General features: G+C 41.4%; 1 protein-coding gene across 6 annotated transcripts in view; it reads right to left on the bottom strand.

The window, feature by feature from the left end:
- IL1RAPL2 (interleukin 1 receptor accessory protein like 2) overlaps positions 1-20,981 on the bottom strand; it is a 333,005-nt gene that overhangs the window by 149,392 nt on the left and 162,632 nt on the right. For all 6 annotated transcript variants that reach the window (XM_042876751.1, XM_042876750.1, XM_042876755.1 and 3 more), the window contains 2 exons: positions 15,416-15,689; positions 1,718-1,904 (listed from right to left, as the gene is read on the bottom strand). In XM_042876751.1, the coding sequence (XP_042732685.1) occupies positions 1,718-1,904; positions 15,416-15,689 (461 nt within the window). The remainder of the gene's footprint in view (positions 1-1,717; positions 1,905-15,415; positions 15,690-20,981) is intronic.

Genomic DNA, 20,981 nt, shown 5'->3' with positions numbered 1-20,981 from the left:
ACATTTTACATTACTGAGCTTCCTGACCCAGGTCCAGATAATATAAGCATTATCCAAGAACTGAAGTGATAGCACCTTATTGTTAATTATGAATAAGGAGTTGTACGTAGTAGGTTATTCCATTAATGTCTCTTTACATTATCAAGCCAGACTAAAGGCTGTTGACCTCAATTGCCTCTTAGCAGCCAACCATATCAATTCACATCAATTTCACCATGGTGATGACTTGTCAGTCAGCCGGTGCACAAAACCTGTCTGAGCAACCCAGACAACACGTGTGGCTATATGGACCAAACACCCTTCCTCTCCTGCTCTCGGATGGCAGAAGAAGCAGCTTCTCTTTGGTACCTTCTTTCTATCAAGATTTCAGATTCAACTGAGCACAAATATTTTATGCATGAACAGCACTGAAGATATCCACCCATATGCTGAAAGAAATAGCTCCAGTGGCTGAAAGAAAAATTTTGTTTATACTAACAGTGGGTTATGGCATGTTTTGTTACTATAAGCTTGAACATGTGAGATTTCTGTAAAAAATAGAAGTAGATGACAACTTCAAAAATTGCTCTTTTCTGCTCCATCCCACAAAGGAAGAAAAAAAATCTGCAGCTCCGCACATAACATTTCATATTAAAAGAAACAACCTTCAAAGAATGCCGTTAAGGTTGCCAAATCAAGCACTCAAAATTTAGGATTTAACTTCTTCCTGCATTTTCTGCCAAGTTTGTCCAAAACTCATCACCCTTTTATCACTGCAATCCAAATTCTTTCCCATCAATCTCACCAAACTCTTCCCCCTGACCAAGTACTATTTCTTCTTCCCTCTGACTCCCATCTCTTCATTCCTCCCCTTTGTTTCCTACAGTTCCCTTAGCAAAATGTTTTGATGTGTTAAGTAAGGGACATGGTTCAGTCCCATGTTTCAGAGGAAATAATGGTGACGGGTGGATGGCTGGACTGGATGATCTTGAAGGTCTTTTCCAACCTTGGTGATTCTATGGTTCTGTAACACCCGAGGGCTTTTCAAATACCAAATCCTGGTCCATATTCAGTCAGTGAGTAAAATTTGCCAGGATCTTAGTAAGGTCTGCATGGCAACCTGCATTTTAGTCATTCTCCTGTTCTTTGTGAAGCTACAGTAACACATCATGTATGCATTTGCTGCTGAAAGTTCTGGGCAATTCTTGAAAGCCCTGCAGAAGGCACAGCCAGAACAGTTACCTGCTGAGTAGTACAGGTTCCTAGTAAATCTTAGTTAAAATTAAGCAACATATGTAAAATTACTCAGTGAACCTCCACAAAAGTACAAGTATCTCTGTGAAATTACCCAGCAGACTTTGGTAAAACTTAACACTCCCTGATGAAGGTACCCTACAGACTTCCTAATAATTAATTGGGTGGCATCAGCTATGGAGACAACCCATCAGGGTGGAAACTGGTAAAGAGGCACAGGTTTGGAAATATTGTTCTGCTGTTACAGAAACCACATAACCTTCAGAATAGAACACCCTCATTAATGCTGCTTTTTGTGGGTCAATGGCTATGCTGGGTAATTTGCCTGCAGTTCGGTATTGCTCCTGTAACAGTGGGAGAGCATCCTCCAGACCCAGTGAGAAACTACTGCAGGTTCAAAGAAGGCCATCTCTAAGCCTCAAACTAGAAACAGTGGACATTAGGTACAGTTTCATTACAATACCAATGACACAGCAAGAGTTACCTTGTACCATACAACATCTGGCTCTTGACTGTCTGTTTTGTAATCCTCGATATCAGGACAGGAGATTGTCTTTCTTTTGGTAATTTCCGATTTTTCCAGATATCTGATCTTGCTGTTGTAGCAAAGCCCAGATTCATTCTCAGCTACCGTCAAGGACATGGACACCTTCATGCAGTACGTTGAGTTTCTGCAGGGACAGAAAGATGTTGTCATTTACTTCACTCCTTCTTTCTCTTTTTTTTTTTTTATACTATATTTCATCACATCACCTCGTTAAGCACTGATCTTCACAAACACTTCACAAACACTTCAGTGACACATTCAAACAGTGGCTGTCATACTGTGCATTTTCAGCACAAAGGAACTACTAGAAGACATGGAGGTTCACTTCTGGCTTACTATGAAGAGCCTTGTAGAAATTTTGCTGACAAGAGCTGCCAGCACAGCAGCTCTTTCACCTTCCAAGCCTATGAACACAGGAAACTGGTGCCACCTCAAACCTTGAATGCACTTATTCACTGTTCTTATTCCCTATACGTGCCACAAGCACACCTCCTGTCTCGCCTTCAGATTTCACTCTAGTATGTAGCACTTAACATTTGAGAAGGGTTAGGCAGCTGGTTCTGGATGTTACACCACATCAAACAGAATTCCTCCCTCTGAAGGAGCTACTCTGTAAAATCCCCCAGTGTGCAGTATCATGGTGGGCTGACCTCTTGCTGCCAACCCCCAACCAGCTACTTTCTCCCTCCTCTTCAGGTGGACGGGGAGGAGAAAAAGCTCATGGGCTGGAATATAGAAGGGCAATCCAGGCCTCTCCTCACTGAGCCCTGCAGCCCACACCGAGCACAGACACCCAGCACAGCATGGAACAGGTCAGACTGGGTGCTTTCACCGACACATTCTGGCCTTTAAATACTGAAAAATGCAATCCCTTAACAACTAAAACCATTGCCCGCTCCCTCACAAAAGATCCCTAGGGGTTAAATCTATGCAAGTGGCTTGTGAGTTCTCTGAGCTCAGTTTTTCTTAATATCAGGTCAGAGTAAACATAAACAACCAACTCCTGTGCCTCACAATAATGGAAACAGGATTAAATTAAATTCCTTCAGACTCACATCTTTAACAGAGTTATCAGATGCACAGTAAAAAAGAAGTTTCTGGTGGGGTTATTGTAAAGAATTTGCACTTTGCACAGGATTGTTACAAGCCACACTGTCAGCTTCTGGCCTTCATTAGGTGTGATGGCAAACAGAGTTCTTCAAAAGCCAACTACAGAGTACAAGTGACAATATAATGAGGCTCTTCCTCCCATCATACATCATTTTGTCACTTTAATTGACTACACCATAACCAAAAAGCCCGGAGTAAGTCTGACATGCTGGGTGGTTACACCCATCAAAGGGAGCTGAGGAGAGCTCTCGCAGAAGATATTACTGCTTTGCTGTCACTTCTTCCATCACAGCTCAGCTGCAAACTTCAGCTGAGGCAAAGGCACAGCAGACTACAATTGCCCCATGCACCTGGAAAGGGATCTGTCAGTCAGACCTTGACACTAATGGTACTAGATGCCTGCTCCCTCCAATGAGACTCATGACAATGTTTCTGAATAAAACAAACTAAAAAATCCACTACGCTCCAAAAGAGATCTTTTCGCAGGCATCGTTTGAACAACACGTCACCCTGTCAAGTGAGCCTGTGGTGGGAAGAAAATAGAAAGGTCTATTATGGGCTCTTCGTTACAGCTCTATGTTTCCCACTGAACAAGCGCTGACTGAACACTGGGCAAACGGCATCTCGTCAAAGGCATGCCGTGAGCACTATGTGCAGAAGACAGTATCTGCATGGCACATCGACAGGCAATCTTCTCAAACCTCCATCTTTCAGCACTGTTAGAGCTGGGCATTCAGCAGAACCCCCGAGCCCAGTGTCTGACAGCAGGCCTCCCCTCGGGGCCATCTGCCCTGCTGGGCACGGCTGCTCCTCTCACTTCTAAGAGGGAAACTGAAGCACAAAGAGACACGTGGCGTGCAGGACAAGTCACAACAATAAAGTCACCTTCCAAATTTCAGATCAGCCCTTTATCTGATTTCGCACTGCCCACGTGAACAGCAAATGCCATCGACATGGAAATACACTGCAGGAAATACTGAATTTGCAGCACACTTTCCCCTCCCACTCCATTCTCTTCAAAACATCACACGAACACTCATGTAATAAAACCAGCAGGTCTTTTTCCTGTTCCTTGTCTTAGAGAGGAAGGGTTCTCTTTGTCTGATGCCATGCTCTGGTTCAGGTGAGAGAGTATGGAAAAGTCTCATCCTCACCTTCTACATGAATTACACTATTTGACTTGAGAAAAAAAAAGTTATCTGGACTAAAATAGACACATAATTTGAGCTGAGTTTTTCATAACTTTAGGGTTATTCATGCTTTAGGGAACATAAGTCAGCTCTTCCCCAAAGTACATGCTTTGGAAAAGGGCTGCCTTTTTTTCAGGAGAAAACAAAACATATTTAGAAAATTTCAGCCCTAAAATCCACAAAGTATGAGTATGACTGAGTATAATCAACAGTAATTAATCTGAAATGATTGTTTAACTTACCTGAAAAACTGTGAGTGCTATGATGGCAAATTTGGTCACGTTCTCAATAATAATGATCCAGGCTAATCAAGAATAATGACTTGGAATAGTTGACCATTACTTGGTGCTATTTAATAATGTTGTATTTTCTGCTAACAATCTTGCATTATTTAGATTGCATTTTGAACAGCGCTGGAGGGTACTTCTATTTAAAACACTTCCTGGAACAACGACCTAGAAATGTAGCATCCTTTTCACTAGTTACAATTAAAATTGAATAGAATTGAGAAAACAAAGTGCCTGGTGAGCACTATCACTTTTGTTCACACTCCTTGACGAAGACAATAAATCTGCTCATGTTTGTGATGAAAAAAGCCCTAACTAAGCCAACAGTAAGAGACTTGAAAGCTTTATGTGAAAGCTCTGTGAATGCTCTTCCACCAGCTGCTCATTTAGTAATAGTGCTGCTAATTGAAAAAAGAGCAACTTCTGCAATTGCAAGAATTCCAGAGAATGAAGCAAAAGCCTTTAATCTGACTAGCTGAGGGTAACAGTTGCATTTCAGCCCTCTGCAAAATCAAGCAGCAGTTTGATCAACCTTGCTGCTTTTCTCACTTCTGAAGCAGAAGCCTTGGAGCTAATGTTTATATAGGATACAAGCCATTCCTCCCTCTGCTAAGCAGGCTGTTCCCTGGGATGGTATAGATTTCACCATGCGGTCCTCTAAGCAAGTCATGGTCTGTGCTCACCTCTTCTTGGAGATTTCCATGTCTACCACGTATCTATCAACTTAGACACTGTGAGACAGAGCTTCCTAAAACGATACACTGCCTGTTCTTCAACCAGAAGAGACCTATGGAATTGATCTTGTTCATTTTACATTGAAATTAGTAGATGACCAACTTCAATTTCCTACACAGAAAGAAACTTACAATTTCAACTGTAGTTTGAAGGAATATGTGGTTTCAGTTTCACTGACAAATAAGAACATGCTGTCTCTCCTCCCCCATGGGACCTAGGACATAAAGGAACTCTGGAGCAGACAAGTAAGAACTCAAGAAGGGTCAACAATGTAATCATTGGTGATCACAACATTTTGCTCCTACCACCCAGGTAAACAGTGAGGAAAATTATGGTGCAGGCCCCCATGCAGGTTACTCAGGTGATGGAAATTCACCTACAGAAGTCCTTCAGAAAGCCCATGGAGTTGCTGTGCTGAGATGGATCCAGGTCTTTCTTTCCAATTGTTTTCATGATGATCCTGTGTTCTACCTGGTTCTTCTTAGCTGGGTTTCATTTAGGTTGTTTCTGGTCAATTTTTTCCTGCCTTTTTTTTTTTGTTTAAAGGTATGCAGACTGACTGATGTGAACCCTCCATTTCTTTCTTTTCTTCTTTTGAAAGCTAAACAAATGATGGCCTGTTACTGGAATTACAGAAAGGAGAACCCATTTTTGTTTTCAGAACACGGACATGGAACTCTCTGCAGGTGAGTGCTCCCAGCAGTTTGCAGGCTAGCAGAAGAGGAATAAGGAAGCTGGAACATGCAAGAAACCACCAGCAAGGCCAGTAAACTGAGTTCTGCTGTCAGAACCAGCGAATGAAAGACCAGAAAGGATCTTCTAGGTGTATGGGGAAGATAACAAAGACCTTGTAGTAGGGATCACAATGTCAAGAGAGACTGAGACTTACATGCAACTCAAAGTAGAGAACATCAGTGACTACGTGCTACCTAAAAGAACCTGAGAGATGCAGAGGGCACTTCCCAAAGTAAAGGAAATAAGCCAATGAATTTTCAAGTGGTTATTTTATATAATTAGTCCTTTCTGAAAGATATGTGAACCATTCATTCTCCACAGAACTCGGTTTCCAATGGTTTCCATTCCTATTTTAGTGCTCGTGTGAGGAATGGGAAAGGGAAAAGAAGAGAAAGAATCACTGTGTGGTACAAAGAAGTAATGAATCAGTTTATATTTTCACAAAAACTAAATTTTGTAACTCCCTATCTCAAGGAACTGCTTATAAGCTGGGCTGCTCTCTGGACTGGAAATATGAAAAAGAGTTTAGATTTCCCAGAGTTCACCAAGTAGTTTTCTTTTGTTCTAGTGCCAAGGCATTTGTAATTCCCAGACCACCAGGAGCTGGCTCTGAAATACGAACTGGACTCAGAATTCAATAGAAAAACACAGGCAAAGCAAATGTAGCTTAACAGGTCTCAAAATCAAGTAAAATTGTGAGTTTTGCTTCACTTTGAAGCAAAGACAAAAGGGAAAAAGAAAGGAAACAGAAACAGTTAAGAAGGACACTTGAAATTGAAGTGGCAGTTCCTAATTGCTTTTTATCTCATTTTGGATTTAACACAATCATCAGCCCTAAGGTTGAATTCAAATTAAAGGAAAAATTCATGACTTTGAGAAAACTATTTTTCAATGACATTTGTTGTTTCTATCAGTTAGGATGGTTTGTAAAAAGAGACAAGTAAACAATTCCATCTCTAGTGTGAAAGAAATCTACCCGCTCTAATAAAGAGGAAAAAGGCAAAGTGGTTCAATATTTTACAGCTAGTAGATTAAAAAACACTCCAAAAAATGAATTGCATATTTTTAAAAGAGGATTTGCAATGCATGTATGTTTGTTGTCTTGCAGATTCCATTTTTTCTGTTTTTTTCTTTTTTTTTTTTAATACTATTAAGTTTTAAGGCTCATAATGTAGTAGAAGATCAAAAAGCTGGGAAGTGTTTTAATCAGAGCAGTGCTCAGGAAACAGTGCCTCTCAGACTTAAACCTCCCCCAACGCACCTAAACACACTGTCTGTTTTAATGACTGTTTCATTAGCTCGGTGAAATACTGATTGCAGAACTGTGTAAGTCCCAATCTTTGCTCGTTCTGATTAAAATGAACCACAGCAACACTACCACCAATCACTGTTATCCATCTTCATGTCCCAAGCAATTAATTTGTTACCAGCAACTGTAAGAGCGTGTTATCAGCTTTCAGATTCAATTGAGCAGCTGATTGCTTTCCTCTCTTTTCACAAGAATTGTATACATTTATTCCTGTTTAAAACTTCACACTTCACGTAACAATCACCAAACAATTTTACTGGTACCTGAGCTTGTTCCATCCAGACCAACGAGGTCACGGTTTGCTGATCTTTTTAAAGACAAATAAGTAACTTACAGCTTTTTCTGATGACACAGGTGCAGCCTCTTTCCTAAAAACATATGAATTATTCCTTGCTCTCCCGACTGATCAGCCTGAACTCTGTGCCAGAAGAGATCATGGAACAGATCCTCCTGGAAGCTATGCTAAGGCACATGGAAGAAAGGGAGGTGATACAGGACAACCAATACAGCTTCACCAAGGGCAGAGTATGCCTGACCAACCTAGTGGCCTTCTATGATAGTGCAAGTGTGTCCGTGGCCAAGGGAAGAGCCACTGATGTCATCTACCTAGGCTTTAGTAAGGCTTTTAACATGGTCCGCCATAGCATTCTTCCCTCTAAACTGGAAGTCTGCAGATCACACCAAGCCATGTGGTGTGAGAGACAGGATCCTATCCAGAGAGACCCAGACAGCCTGAGCAGTGAGCCCAGGAGAACCTCATGATGATCAACAAGGTCTGGCACCTGGGTCATGGCAACCCTCACTGTCAGGACAGGCTGAGGGATGTAAGGATGGAGTACAGCCCTGCTGAAAAGAACCTGGGGTGCTGGTGGATGGCAGCTGGAATGAGCAGCACTGTGCCCTCACAGCCCAGAAAGCCAACCGGATCCTGGCAGCATCCAAAGCAGCACAGCCAGCAGGGCGAGGAGGGGATCTGCCCTTCTGCTCCGTGCTGTGAGACCTCACCTGGAGCGCTGCGTCCAGATGGGGAGTGCTCAGCACAGGAGAGACACGGAGCTGTTGGAGCGCATCCAGAGGAGGGCACAAAAACGATGTGAGGGATGGAACACCTCCCTGTGAGGACAGGCTGAGAGCTGGGCTGTGCAGCACGGAGAAGGGAAGGCTGTGGGGAGAGCTGAGAGCGGCCTGTTGGTATCTAGAGGGGCTGTGAGATGGAAGGGAACAGATTATTGAGCACAATCTGATAGTACAATGGGAAGTAATTTCAAACTAAAGGGGAAATTAAGACTGGATATAAGAAAAAAAAATTCACAGTAAGAGTAGTGAAGCACTGGCACAGGTTGCTTGGAGAGGTGGTGATGCCCCATCCCTGGAGTCACCCAAGGTCAGGCTGGACGGGGCTCTGAGCACCTGATGGAGCTGTGGGTGTCCGTGCTCAGTGCAGGGGAGCTAGACCAGATGACTTTGAAAAGCCCCTTCCAACTCAAATGAGTCTATGGTTATAGGATCTGCAGCTAAGATTTAAATGCAGTACTAGACTGACTGGAAACAAGAAGACAAGTTGACTGGACCAAATGTGTATCACAGAAGCCTATGTTTCACAACAAAGACAGAGTAGATCATCATCATTCAAAAGCAGGAACTTCTTAGCAGTCACTGAAATATAATTTTAAAAGGTTCATGTTGATGACAGATTGAAAAAGAGAAATCCAGGGATATCTGTGCAAGTTAACTATCAGTAATATCGTTCTCACCAGGAGGCACTTAACCCCAAGACCTGTAATTCCTCACTGTGTGTTCAGTTCTGTTCAGGGAGTTTTTAGGCTTCCTGGATACTGGTACAGAGAATAAAAGATGTTTTGATCTAGCAGTGGGTAATTCAGATAACATACTTATTTGGAAAAAAATGTGGCATGAAAATGTCAGAATATGTATTGTGCAGAGGGTGATATAGGCCACAACAGCAATGCCATGATTTGAAAAATCAATAATTATCTCTAGTATCAAGATCTCTATCAAAAATGTCTAGTATCAAAATTATCAGAAGTATCTCCAGTATTTCTTAAGTCTCTCTGAAAACAGTAAGTAATGCACAGTCTAATTTGCAGACAGTTAAGGGTCAGGAGGAGCTACGTTTTTTGTGTTTGCCTTCCCAATACACGTACTGGTCCTACTGACCTCTGCATCATGACAGAAGCAACTGAAAGACATGCAAATCACCAGGCAGTCTTTACAGCAGGGAATACTTGGGCCCAGAGAGAAAGTCTCTCAACATTTAAGCTGAATCACACAGGTTAACTGCATGGTTTTCTTTTCAAGTCTTCAAAATCGTTAGCTTTCAGAAATCGATCATAGAAATATAATATAGAACACAGGAAAAAACACAGAAGCCAAAAGAACACAAAGCTATCTCAGCACATCACACCAAAGTTCACCAACTATATGGGCTCTACAAGCTTCAATACATCTTGTTCCAGCAGAAAAAAAAATAATCCTGTAATTGTCTGGGTTTGCTGTCAGGAAAGCAATCTCTTCCTTAAGTACTACGAGGCAGCAAGCTGTCCTGACGTTTGCCACCGCAAATGACTGAGCCCTTTTCATTCTCTTTTTAATAATTTTTAGGGGAACTCAGGATAATACTGTTAAATTATATCCTCTTACTGAAAAGCCACCTTACAAATGACATAAATCTGAGACATAGAGACAAGAGCTCCCAGGAAAGAATACATTAAGAATTCCCCTTCCAGTGCTTTTGTATTTGCAATACCCTGTTTCTGGGAGCACTGAACGCTTAATTTCTTCCAACCCACACATGGGTAAATTTGTGTATTTACTCTTCTTTGTTTTTCGTTTTTGCTTTTATTTTTATTAGACACTTAGCACCCAAAACAAAAGTTGAGTTCAGGACACCCATTAGATCTGCCTGCACTGCTATATCTCACTGATTTTGGCACCTGAGAGGAAAAAAAAAAAGATGGAGTATATCCTTCCTCATGCATCTAAGTCCTACCTGTAGATGCAGTGAGAAAAAACAAGCCCCCCTCTGTTTCTGTGCAGACTGTTAAGCACACAAAACAATGGAACAGTTATTATCTGATGGGGTATGAAAAGAATGCCATCATGAGTAAACACGACGTGAATGTCATCATGCCAATTTGCAGGGAGAGCTGCTTAACTCCTGCAGCTGAGTCCTCCTGATTGTGTCTTACCTAGCAAAAAGTTATTTTTGCCAGAAAAGATGAAATTTTCCTGAGATCATGTACCAAATACCAGTTTACTTCCCGATAGATACCTCATGTCATACTCGATGCATTTCCTCAGGAAAACTTCTGTCTGTCCTCTCTCAGGACACATATGATGCTGCCTACTGAAATGCAGGGGTTACAACTTTGATGTGGGTTTCAGCAGGAGTGGTACCCGGGTAAGCATATTCCTCTCCTTTGTTATTTGGAGAACAGCAGAGAAATAAAATGCCTTGATGTGCTGGAATGGAGAGGGATGAGGAGGGCTGAACATCTTTTCATCGGGTCTCCTAAAGGCCAAAACAACTGTGTGAGGAAGCAGTCATTCCATTTCATATCCTTTCTCCCAACCTGAAGGTTTGGGAGAAGGTTTGAAGCCCACCAGGGAAGGCACTTCATCCACCATCAACCAGTGATGGTGAGAAGAAATGTTACTGATGCACTGCAGCGCATGGAGCTCTTGCTAAGACAACCTGCTGGGACTAGAGGGTAATGTCAGTCATTTCAGTGGCACCCAAAGCTGACGAGGAAAACTAAATACACAATATTCTCATTCTCGTGTGTTGTTCTGCAACAGGGAAGTTGCTAGAAGCTCTCCAGCTACTGAGCAACACAGGCATTGCTGCTTGAAGCCCCGACTGCTCCAGAAGCTTCTGACTGACATAAACACTGGCTTTCAGAAAGAAGGAGGATAGATATCTTCTATTTTACAGCTTCAGAGAAGGAGAGCAAGTGAATACAAATATGCACACCACTAGGGAATGGAAACAAATCTTCATTTTCTTCAATTGTATCAAAAGAAACGTATAGAACTGATTTCTCTCAATAAAGACTGTCATCAACATGATTTGCAGGAGCACCATCAGTTATCACACAATTTTAGACAGAAAAGTAGAAACATTCTGATTTGACTTTCCATTTTGATGGTGCCAAAACATTATATCTCCATAAGTTACATTTTATTTCATCATGATTCATGGTGACTTTATGTTGTATGTGTTCTGGCACCGTATTCAAGTTTTAAATGCTATATATCACAGGGATTTTGTTTATATAGAACCTGTCACATTTAACGGGGAAATGTCACATACGTTTAATGTGTGACATTTAATGTTAATGTCATGCAGACCCTGGGAGTACTAAGCCCTGCCACGTCCATTCACTTGCTCTAAGTGTGAAATGTTGCTGCCTTCTTCTGAAACACCTGATATGGTACAGTTATGAAAACAAATCTGTACCAGAGTGCAAAGATACCTCTGAGAGGTATCTCTGAGATGGGTAGCACAGCAACTACTTAGATGTGCTCCTCTTGGACGTCTGACAATTAAAGACAATTAAAGACACCACAGTGTCTTCACAGGAAGATATAATCTTTGGGTGTTTTCAGAGTAACGTGATGTTCAAGTGGTTTTAAGATCCAATTTCACCAATGAACTGAGCACTGGTGAAAGCCAAAGCACCTGGACATTAAATATTCTGCAATGAGAATGAAGGTGGCTGCAGGGAGGCTGACCTTACCACTGCACATTTCCACAGTGTTTGTTCCAATTTTCCTGTTTGGTCTTAAAGTCCTGAAAAAACTCTTCTGTCCTTTCACTTGGAAGCCAGACTTTCAGTGCTTTGAAAAAAGCAGCACAGTTTCTCCTGGGATCCCAGGTGAATATTGCAGCCCAGGCTGTAGGCATCTGAAACGAGTTCCTCAGTTCCTCTTCACACCCACTGAAGCGAGAGCACAAAGGTTATGTTGCAAATTAAGTTTTACTGACAGCGTCTCTAGGCTGTCTAAATCTGATTTTGATTTGCTGGTCATGCGCTCCACAGACATTCAAAACCTGAAGGCTTAAAATCTACTTTCAGTCAATTTTATTTCTGCTCAGAAAGGACTATCTCAATATTTCACTGGTGGCTCGATGAAGGCTTGATTTGTCTGTGCATGTCCATAGCAATGCTGCTCTCCATTAAGAACTCTACAGACAGGGATAAAGTAAGGGGAAAGGACACACAGATTTCTTAACTCGATTTGTTGGCAGTTCTCTAGCATCAAATGCAGGCATTAGAGATCCGCAGGCTTATTTCCTCAGAGGGAAGCAAGGAACCCTCAGTCACACTTTGCACACTGCAGGAAATGGAGGCTCAGCTCTGCCGCCAGCCTGGTGACCACAGAACACCTCCTGCCTTTCCTGCCCCTCAGGCCCCGCACCCTCCCGACTCACCTCATGGGAATAGAGTCATTTTATTTCACCAACAAGTTATTAATAGTGAACATGCACTACTGTCGTACCACGTTTTTACTGATCTTGCTCACAAAGTCTTGTGCTTCAGTTTATGTTAGAGCAGGGAAGAAGAAAAGGGCTTCAGAAGTGGCACCCTTCTGATGGCAAAGGTGCAGCTAAACTTCACTGAAATTTCTTCCCAACCTCATCCTCTCTGGTCAAGATAAGCAGGCCCAGTTCTTCTTCCCTCTTTAAAAAGCAGGGTCTTTTGACACAGAAAAACTAATGTATTTGTGCAGAAGGCAAAAGCAACACATGATCTGGCGAACGAACTTCTTAGATACTCTGAACTTGAAGGCCACTCCATGCTTTCAGATCAATTTTAGTTTCCCTGTTTGATTTTGGTGTTCTCATCTCTGAAACCTTCAGTGAGGATGCTTTGATCCACAGTGCTGATGTGAAAACCCCAGAAAAGCAACCTCAACAGCAAAAATGCTGACAGGTTCACCTAAAAGTACCACTGAAAGACACTGGAAGATAAATAGTATATTCAGGGCCTGCATTGCAAAGAGAATTCCAAAATGCAGCATTTCCAGACTGTACACTAAAATTGTAATACAAATATCCTAGCATTTATCTGGAAACTCTAATGAAATAGACATTCATCCACCAGCCAGCAGCCCTTTTCGGAAAGGGCTTTTCCTTTTAGGAAATGCGGTGAAAAGTGGAACTTCCTTTCTGTTAATACAGTTTCCATATTTGCTAAGTTGTTTTTTGACTGGTAAAAATGGGATCCAAGCAAACTGGGGGAGATTGCATTAGGTGTTGCTATTGCCTTTGGCATCCTTTCTGCAGAACGTGTTAAAAACCCTTCGTGTTCAATTCCACTCTTCCATCAATGGAAGTTCAAACATTTGCTCTTCACTTCAAGCCAGAAACTTCTGGGATGGGAACCTCCAGTTCTCACCTGTGACCTCACAATGCTCACAATGCAGCTGATTGCCGTTAACAACTACAATGCAAACATCTGCTTATCCTCTGCTAAAAAAAATAACAGATTGATAAAGGTGAAATTACGCAGTTAATGGTGTGGTCAGTCTACCACAGACATGTAATCCTGTTTCTGAACACTACACCTAACCTCATTCTAATGAAATTAAAGTAAATCACTAGTGCTGTTTCCTCAGCTATTTTAAGCCACCTATAATTTTACAGACAATAACAACAAGGACACATTCTTGAATTTTTGAAAGAAAAATAAGTTAACTCAAGGAAGAAACACGGTCTTTTATATGTAATCACTGCATATAATATTCTGCACTCCCACATAAATCTGGAAAAGGCAAAAATATCTGCAATTATATAAGAAAGTTCTAGCACAAACAAGAAAAACACGTAACTGACAGGGAAGATGTTACTGCTGTACAATGCCTTCCAAGAAGCAGGCCAAGAAACAGTTTTTATCTGAAAACAAGAAGGCATGAATTATTGAAGAACTTGCCCATTTGTTACCAGAAGTACTTTGTCATGTAAATGAGCAAAGGGCTTTGAAATTTCCTAGATAAAAGCAGGTCCCAGAATTTGATTTAAGATCAATTCTTCGTTGTTCACATAGGATTTGCAGAAACATTTCCAGGAGTATTAAACTAGTAACTTGATAATCACAACAGCTACATCTTATGAAAAAAGTACAGCTCTCCTGAAACACATAAATCACCATCTCTGTAACGTTTCAAAATCATGGAGTTCACGTGGCCTCAGACGTGCAATGGAGCTGCTAATAAGAGAATAATAAACTCTGAAAAGCTACAACACAGACTGAATAGGGAGCCTGGAAGACGCATCTGACAACCAGACGGGACGCTGGTTCCCTTTACATACCATGCACCACAGCACAGGCTTTGATTTTAGCACCAATACTGAGCATCAGAGCAGACAGAGGCAGGTTGAGGCGAGGCAGAGATGGAGAGAGCAGCTTCTAAGCTCTGAACAGTGTTGTTATTTACGTGCAAATATTTCATATTAAATTCATCAAACCTGCATAAAATTTCAGTCTGGAGCAGCAGACAAGGATGAAACTTCATTTTCTACAAGCAAATTGCTTAAACACTGAAACATACATAAGGACTGTCTGTAAAGCTCTTCTTAATTCAAAACTGATCACTTAAGGGATATTTATTCATTCATTCCTAAAGAGTTTTAATTTTTATCCTCTCATTTCAGGCATAGAGCTGGTATTGGCATGAACACGATGGAAATCACGAGCTCCAAACTATGTGAGGCATGCATTTCAGCACCTTACCAAGTGAGGTCAGCTTCAATTTATTAAAAATCTTAAATGCATTTGAAAGTAAATATTTCCTCAGAGCCAGACAGAAATCAAACTCCCTATGGCCCAAACTCATCAGAATCGTGTAACCTGCATCTAAACTCTCGAGTAACTTTTTAAAGTTAAAAGCAAAGGGTAAAAAGAAGTCATAAAGCTACCAGATTTGAGAGCTCATTTATGACTTGTCACTTGGGAGGATTGGAAGATTACTTGACCAAAATACTTAATGATTTAAGAACTATCTAGTTACGAAGGCTTATGGCAAAATGTGAATTTGCAAATGCTTAATTATAGCTCTTGAAAGAGGTAGCTATAATTACTAGAGAAACTAATTTTAAGACAGAGCACTATATGACAAATATAATTAAGAGAAGAAAAATAATGAGTATATATTAACTGCAAGAGTACCTTAATCATGAAAAGTAAAGAAAACATTTGAACAAGATAATCTGTACGTCTTAGCCATACTTTAACACAGTACTCACCTTAGAACACATGTGTAGAAACCACTGTCTTGCAAGTCAACCGAGTGAAACCATATTGAATCTTCATCCTTGCTCATTCTAACTTCAGAAAATATAATGGGTTCTTCTAAGTCTCCTTTGTTTTTGTACCACATAAGCCTGAGACCTGTGCTTTGGGCCATGCTATAATTAGTTCTGATATAGCTGTAGAAAAGGGCACATTTCACTCGGACTGGTTCACCTGCCAGAGCCATGTATGTCTTGAGATCCACTGACCAGTCAATGCAACCATCAACTGAAAGCAAAACAATAATAAAGAAATATTAGATACAGATATATTTCTCAAGGTAGCGAGAAGCAGCTTATGAAATGCAACACAATTAATCAAAAGAAACCAATATTTGTTTCATAACAGGGTGATAAACCTGTGGCAGCTATTAGATATTAAATGGTTTCATATATTTTTTTATTAGTTACATGTAAACATAAAATATGCAGGCTGTAAGAGCAGATTATTATTACTATTATAGCACATTAGATCTGCTCAACACAATTTCTTTAGAATATTGTTTCCTTCATCTATTTTCATTAATTCTTTAATAAATAAACCAACTGTTTTCACTTGCTCAAATAAAACACTTTTGAATTCAGTAATTCTTTGTTGGAGGAAAAGTATGTTGGTATCTGATCCTAACACTTCCATCCATCTCTGCTAGTTACGTTACTTTAGAAATAAAAGATGTGGCCGTTATTCTTTTCTCAGGCAGTTCCACTTAGCCTTTTCTTTTTCCTACAGTCTACTCAAACTACAGAGACAGTAATATGTCCGAGAAGACACAGCCGCAACATGCTGCAGGACACAGCTGCAACATGCTGCCAACGCCACCACGCTGACACAGATCCTGTACAACTACAGAAAGGGATTTTCTGATGTTCTGTTCAGCAAACACTTTTGAAACTGGGCTCTCACAGGGTTGACACTTCAGTTTAAAAGCGACTTTGTCAGCCAAAAGTTTAATTCTCCCTACATTTTTCCTCTCGTTACTTCTAAATCATCTTGGTTACGATATAATCCTAGAACATATATACATATCAACAGGGAATTTTCCCTCACATATCGAAGACCTTTTCATTCCATCTTTTTTATTCCTAGGAAACCAGGAAATCTCAAAGTCAACCAAGAACATGACCAAAGAAAAAGACTGCAAGGCAGACCGGCAGCAGGCAAACACATTGCCTAAGATCAATACACTTGATCAAATATATATTTTGCAGAATTTCTTGATCATATCCAGCTACATGTAGCTGAAACATCTTTATCCTTGATGTACTATTTGACAACTTCAACCTTACATCTTCTGCATTTAGAGCATCAATTCTCCAAATCTAACTGTTGAATGCTCTCAGGTACATATCATTTCACAAACACCTTCAATAGCATTTACTCTTTATATGACTTTATTTATTTCCAAACAAATGTACTGAGCCAAAATATGTAAATATGCAGGAATACCAGATCCAGTACTTAATGTCCTTTCCTACCTTTAAATTACTTTTACCATTTCTTCAGGCTTCTCCTGAATCCTCCAAAACCAGTCATGGCAAATGAGAGGTTTTACTTTCCCCGTAACTTTGCATCAGCTTCAGTTGTACCATGACCACAGCAATCAGGCAGCTGAACACTATTTTAAACCCGTTCATACATTTCTAATACATAAACTTTCACACGACATCTTGGTAAAACCAACAAACACAGCCCAGGACAGTAGGAACAGGAACCCATGACTCAGAACTGGATGCTCGGTGTCACAAGAGCAGTCAAAGGCAATGGGAGATGGGCCAGAGCCACCTTCTGCCATGCACCCAGCAGCAGCCGCTGCTTGTGCCAGCTGACTTCTTGCTTCAAAAAAGCCCCAAGGCAAAAATGCTCACCTGCGGTTACATACACACAGTTTCTGTTAACTTCTATTTTTACTGCCATATTTCTTTCTCTGAAAGCACACTGAGAATTACATGAAATGCAAAGCTGGAAGCAGTTCACTGACGTCCCTTCCTTACTGCTGCAGCATCACTTCCCCTCCTGGGTTTTCCCTGTGAAAGTTTAGTGCCACACAGAACACGACAAGTTTGGCTAATCATTACTTGAAAATCACATATTGAAATATTTGTCCTCAACGCATCCCCTCTATTTTTATAAGATCCTTTTTATCATCAAAGCTGCATGCTAGAAGTCAAACAGTCTCTTGCTAGGACCACATCACACACTGCCCCCTTCCCTCTCTGCTGTGCAGTGACACAAACACAGGCAGCCAGGAGCAGAGCTGGGATAGGAATCCAAATCCCCCAACTCACTCCAATCTGTTTTTACAGTTAAGCACTGCTCCGACGCCATGAATAATGTTATATATATAGGTGGCATTAAGGGCATTTGCATGGAATTGGTCTCAATGCAGAGCTTTGTCAAAGAAGCTCTGTGCTGTTTTGCTGCTGTTGTTTGTGGGTTTTTTTAAGTCCTTTTCTTTAGGTAGGTGCAAGCTTACAATTAAAAAGGATTGCAGAGTTTACAGCCTCATTCTCCCAGTATGGAATGTCAAAGGAAACATTGAGCAATCCAGATTTCTCATCTGCATTCTCCAGGACATGCAGACACTCTCAAACACTTTTCTTCCTCTGTAGTTTAGCAAAGTCACAACACTCTAAGTAGACGTGTAAGCTCAAATGAACAGGGGTGTCCAGAACTGGAATTCAGATCCAAACTAATTCCACCAATCTAATTAACTTAATCTTTTGTCTTTTAAATAACTCAATCTTTTGTCAATCTAATCCTGTAAATGTCATCTAAAGCTTTCAAACCTGTGCTGGCTCAGCAAAGTTAAAGCACAGTAAAGAATAACTGACGTCCAGGTACATGCAGAAAGCCTTCTGGTCAAGCAGAAACGTGCCGGTTTTCCATTATCACAAAGCAGAGCCACAATTACAAAGAGTTACGCAGTTAGGCTCTGACCTAGTGTGGAAATCCAGCTTTAGAGGCTGTAAATGCCACTGTTTCCCATAAAATTTCCCCCCACAGCCACACCAGACACTGCGTTTTGACAAGCACAGCTCAAAGAAACATTAACCGCCCTTCATCTCCCTCAGCCTCCACTGTCACTTGAAAATTTCTTCTCCCATCTGCCAAGCACTTTGCTACCCTTTTCTTCAAAATTACAACTGCTGAACTGTTACAGCTGTGTTACAACACTGGAACAGATGAAAGATACAGGAACGGTCGCACGAATCAGGACAATAGAGATGCAAGGCCACTGCTGGCTGCCCAGTAGTGCGAGGCTGGGCCGGGGCTCTGCCGGGCTGTGGGGGCACTCGGGGCCTGGGACACAGCGAGCTGAACACAGTCAGCACCTGCATCCCAAAAGGAGAACCAAAAGAAAGGAAGATTTACACTGGGGCCTTCTTCCCATTAAGGGCGGTCAAGGGGAAGAATTCAGCATGCAGGCCGGCCCTGGGCAGTGAGCAGAGCACAGCCAGCAGTGGCTGCAGCAGGGCGCTCCTGCAGCGCGCAAGGTGCTCATCACAGAGAGCACAGCCACCGTCCTTTGCAGGGCTGATGACATCTGCAGAGGGGAGGGGAAAGTCTCACAGAGCTCCCTAATGAAATCTTAGTTTTTGAAGAAAGGCTAATCAAACAGGAGATGACTTTTTCCCCTTACTCTCTTTTTCTTGTTAAGTACGGTCAGGAATGTTCCCACTTATGAAGCTGTAGAGGCTTAAATCTAGGTCAGGCTCCCTGCGCTCACATGGAAGCCGGGATGTTTCCTCTCGCCGCGCTGTCAGTCACTGGAGCGTGTGCATTGTCAGATTAATTTGGAGCATTCTCCAGGCTGTCATTACAAATGGCTGCAGCTGCCTAGGTGGAGTTTAGCGCTCCATTATCAAGAACAAAGTTTGCTGTCATTTTGGCTGGGCTGGATCTCAATAGGTAAAGAAATTAGGGTACTAAGAAGACAAAAGCGATGGCGTTAGAGACACCGTATTAAAAAAATGTATATATCTTTCCTCTGCTACGCAATAATCAGCTGATCCTTAATAAATGCCTGATTGAGAGCTCATTCAGATCAAATCCTCTCCATCATGAGTGTATTTCAGACAATTTCAGCTAAGACAATTCTTTGAAATATGCTCTAAAATTTAGAGCATTGAGACAATATAGAAAACATTGTCCCATTTCTAGCCTGGCTTCCAGAGGAAGTAAGGCTGCCCGTCTGTCTGTCTGTCCCACATCTCCAGCAGAACACTGACTGAATGCAATCCTATTTTGTAGTACGTGAAAGGGCTGTGCTACAGGAGAGCCCTGCATGGGTGAGAGCTCTGCAGCACTCAGTCACGGTGGGCGCACTGCAGTTATTAGCCAGGACCATCCCAGCTCTCTGTCCAGGCTACAGCAACTTGAGGAGATGGTGAATTGAAACAGAAGGTTTCAAATTTATAAAATAAAAAACAGATTAAGTCAGTTGGCAATAAGTTACTGCACTTCTGTGTTAGCAATCACCCAAAGTGTGCACTGCACCTCCTTCCCTAATGTTTCCTGGCTATTTGCTGCTATTCTTATTTTGAATAAATCTAGATGTCTAGGGATTCTAGATGCATTTTAACATGAACCATAATAATTTATGAGCAATTACAAAAGAGCATGTACATAGCCTCTAAGTAATTTGTCTTTCTGCTTGCTGTCATACACATAATTTTTGCATTGTGAATCTGCCTGTAATAATTTTTGTAGGGATCTGCCACCTACAGTAATTTATATTGCAGGATTGTTAAAACATGTTTGCCTACCTTGTTACCTGAAATCTCATTTTAAATTGAAATCATCTACAAATAAATAATTAATAAATAAATATGCTAGCTAATGTATTAAATTTATTGCTCTACAAAGCGAGAAATGCCTGCGACTGTAAATATTTAGGGGAAAAAAGAAAAAAAAAAAAAAAAAAAAAAAAAAAAAACCAAACCAAAACCCAAAAACCATTCCTTGGAGTTATATTTTATTTATATATCATCCACAGAATGGCAGAGCCTGGGAACTGACATCCATAACGTTTGGAATTTGCAGGCACGTAGCAACAATGCATGAACTCAGGGAAGAAAGACCGAATCGGGATGAAAATTCTGGATGCCCAAAGGGGAGAAGTCATTTACAGCCCCTAATTTTAGGTAAGTGGGTATTTTCAGGTCTTAACCCTAAAGGAAAGAGGATTTGCTCTACTTGAGCAAACCCAGTAAGACTTTTAATAGCTTTGGTTGGATGTGATCTTCACAAAGGCTCGGGGTATTACATCAGACTCACCATATCAACTGGTTCCACATCTCTGCCCTTTTGGCTGTGCTTTAATTCAGCTAGAGTACTGGCAGATCCTGCAGCCCCTCATTGCTACAAGTCCTGTCTGTCACCTGAGCCCAGCACGAGGCCCACGGCCACCCTGCCTGCTCCCAGCACACTTCATGCCCCAAGCAGTCAGCTGCCGGAGCCAGCCACAAGCTGACTGCCATCCCCTGTCTCTGTCACTCATTCTTCAATGCTCCAACATTT

This window comes from Lagopus leucura, unplaced genomic scaffold, assembly GCF_019238085.1.
Source record: "Lagopus leucura isolate 7727_CA_CO unplaced genomic scaffold, USGS_WTPT01 Super-Scaffold_100016, whole genome shotgun sequence".
NCBI lineage: Eukaryota > Metazoa > Chordata > Aves > Galliformes > Phasianidae > Lagopus > Lagopus leucura.
Note: the sequence above shows the minus strand (reverse complement) of the source record. Positions and strands in the feature narration are given on the sequence as shown.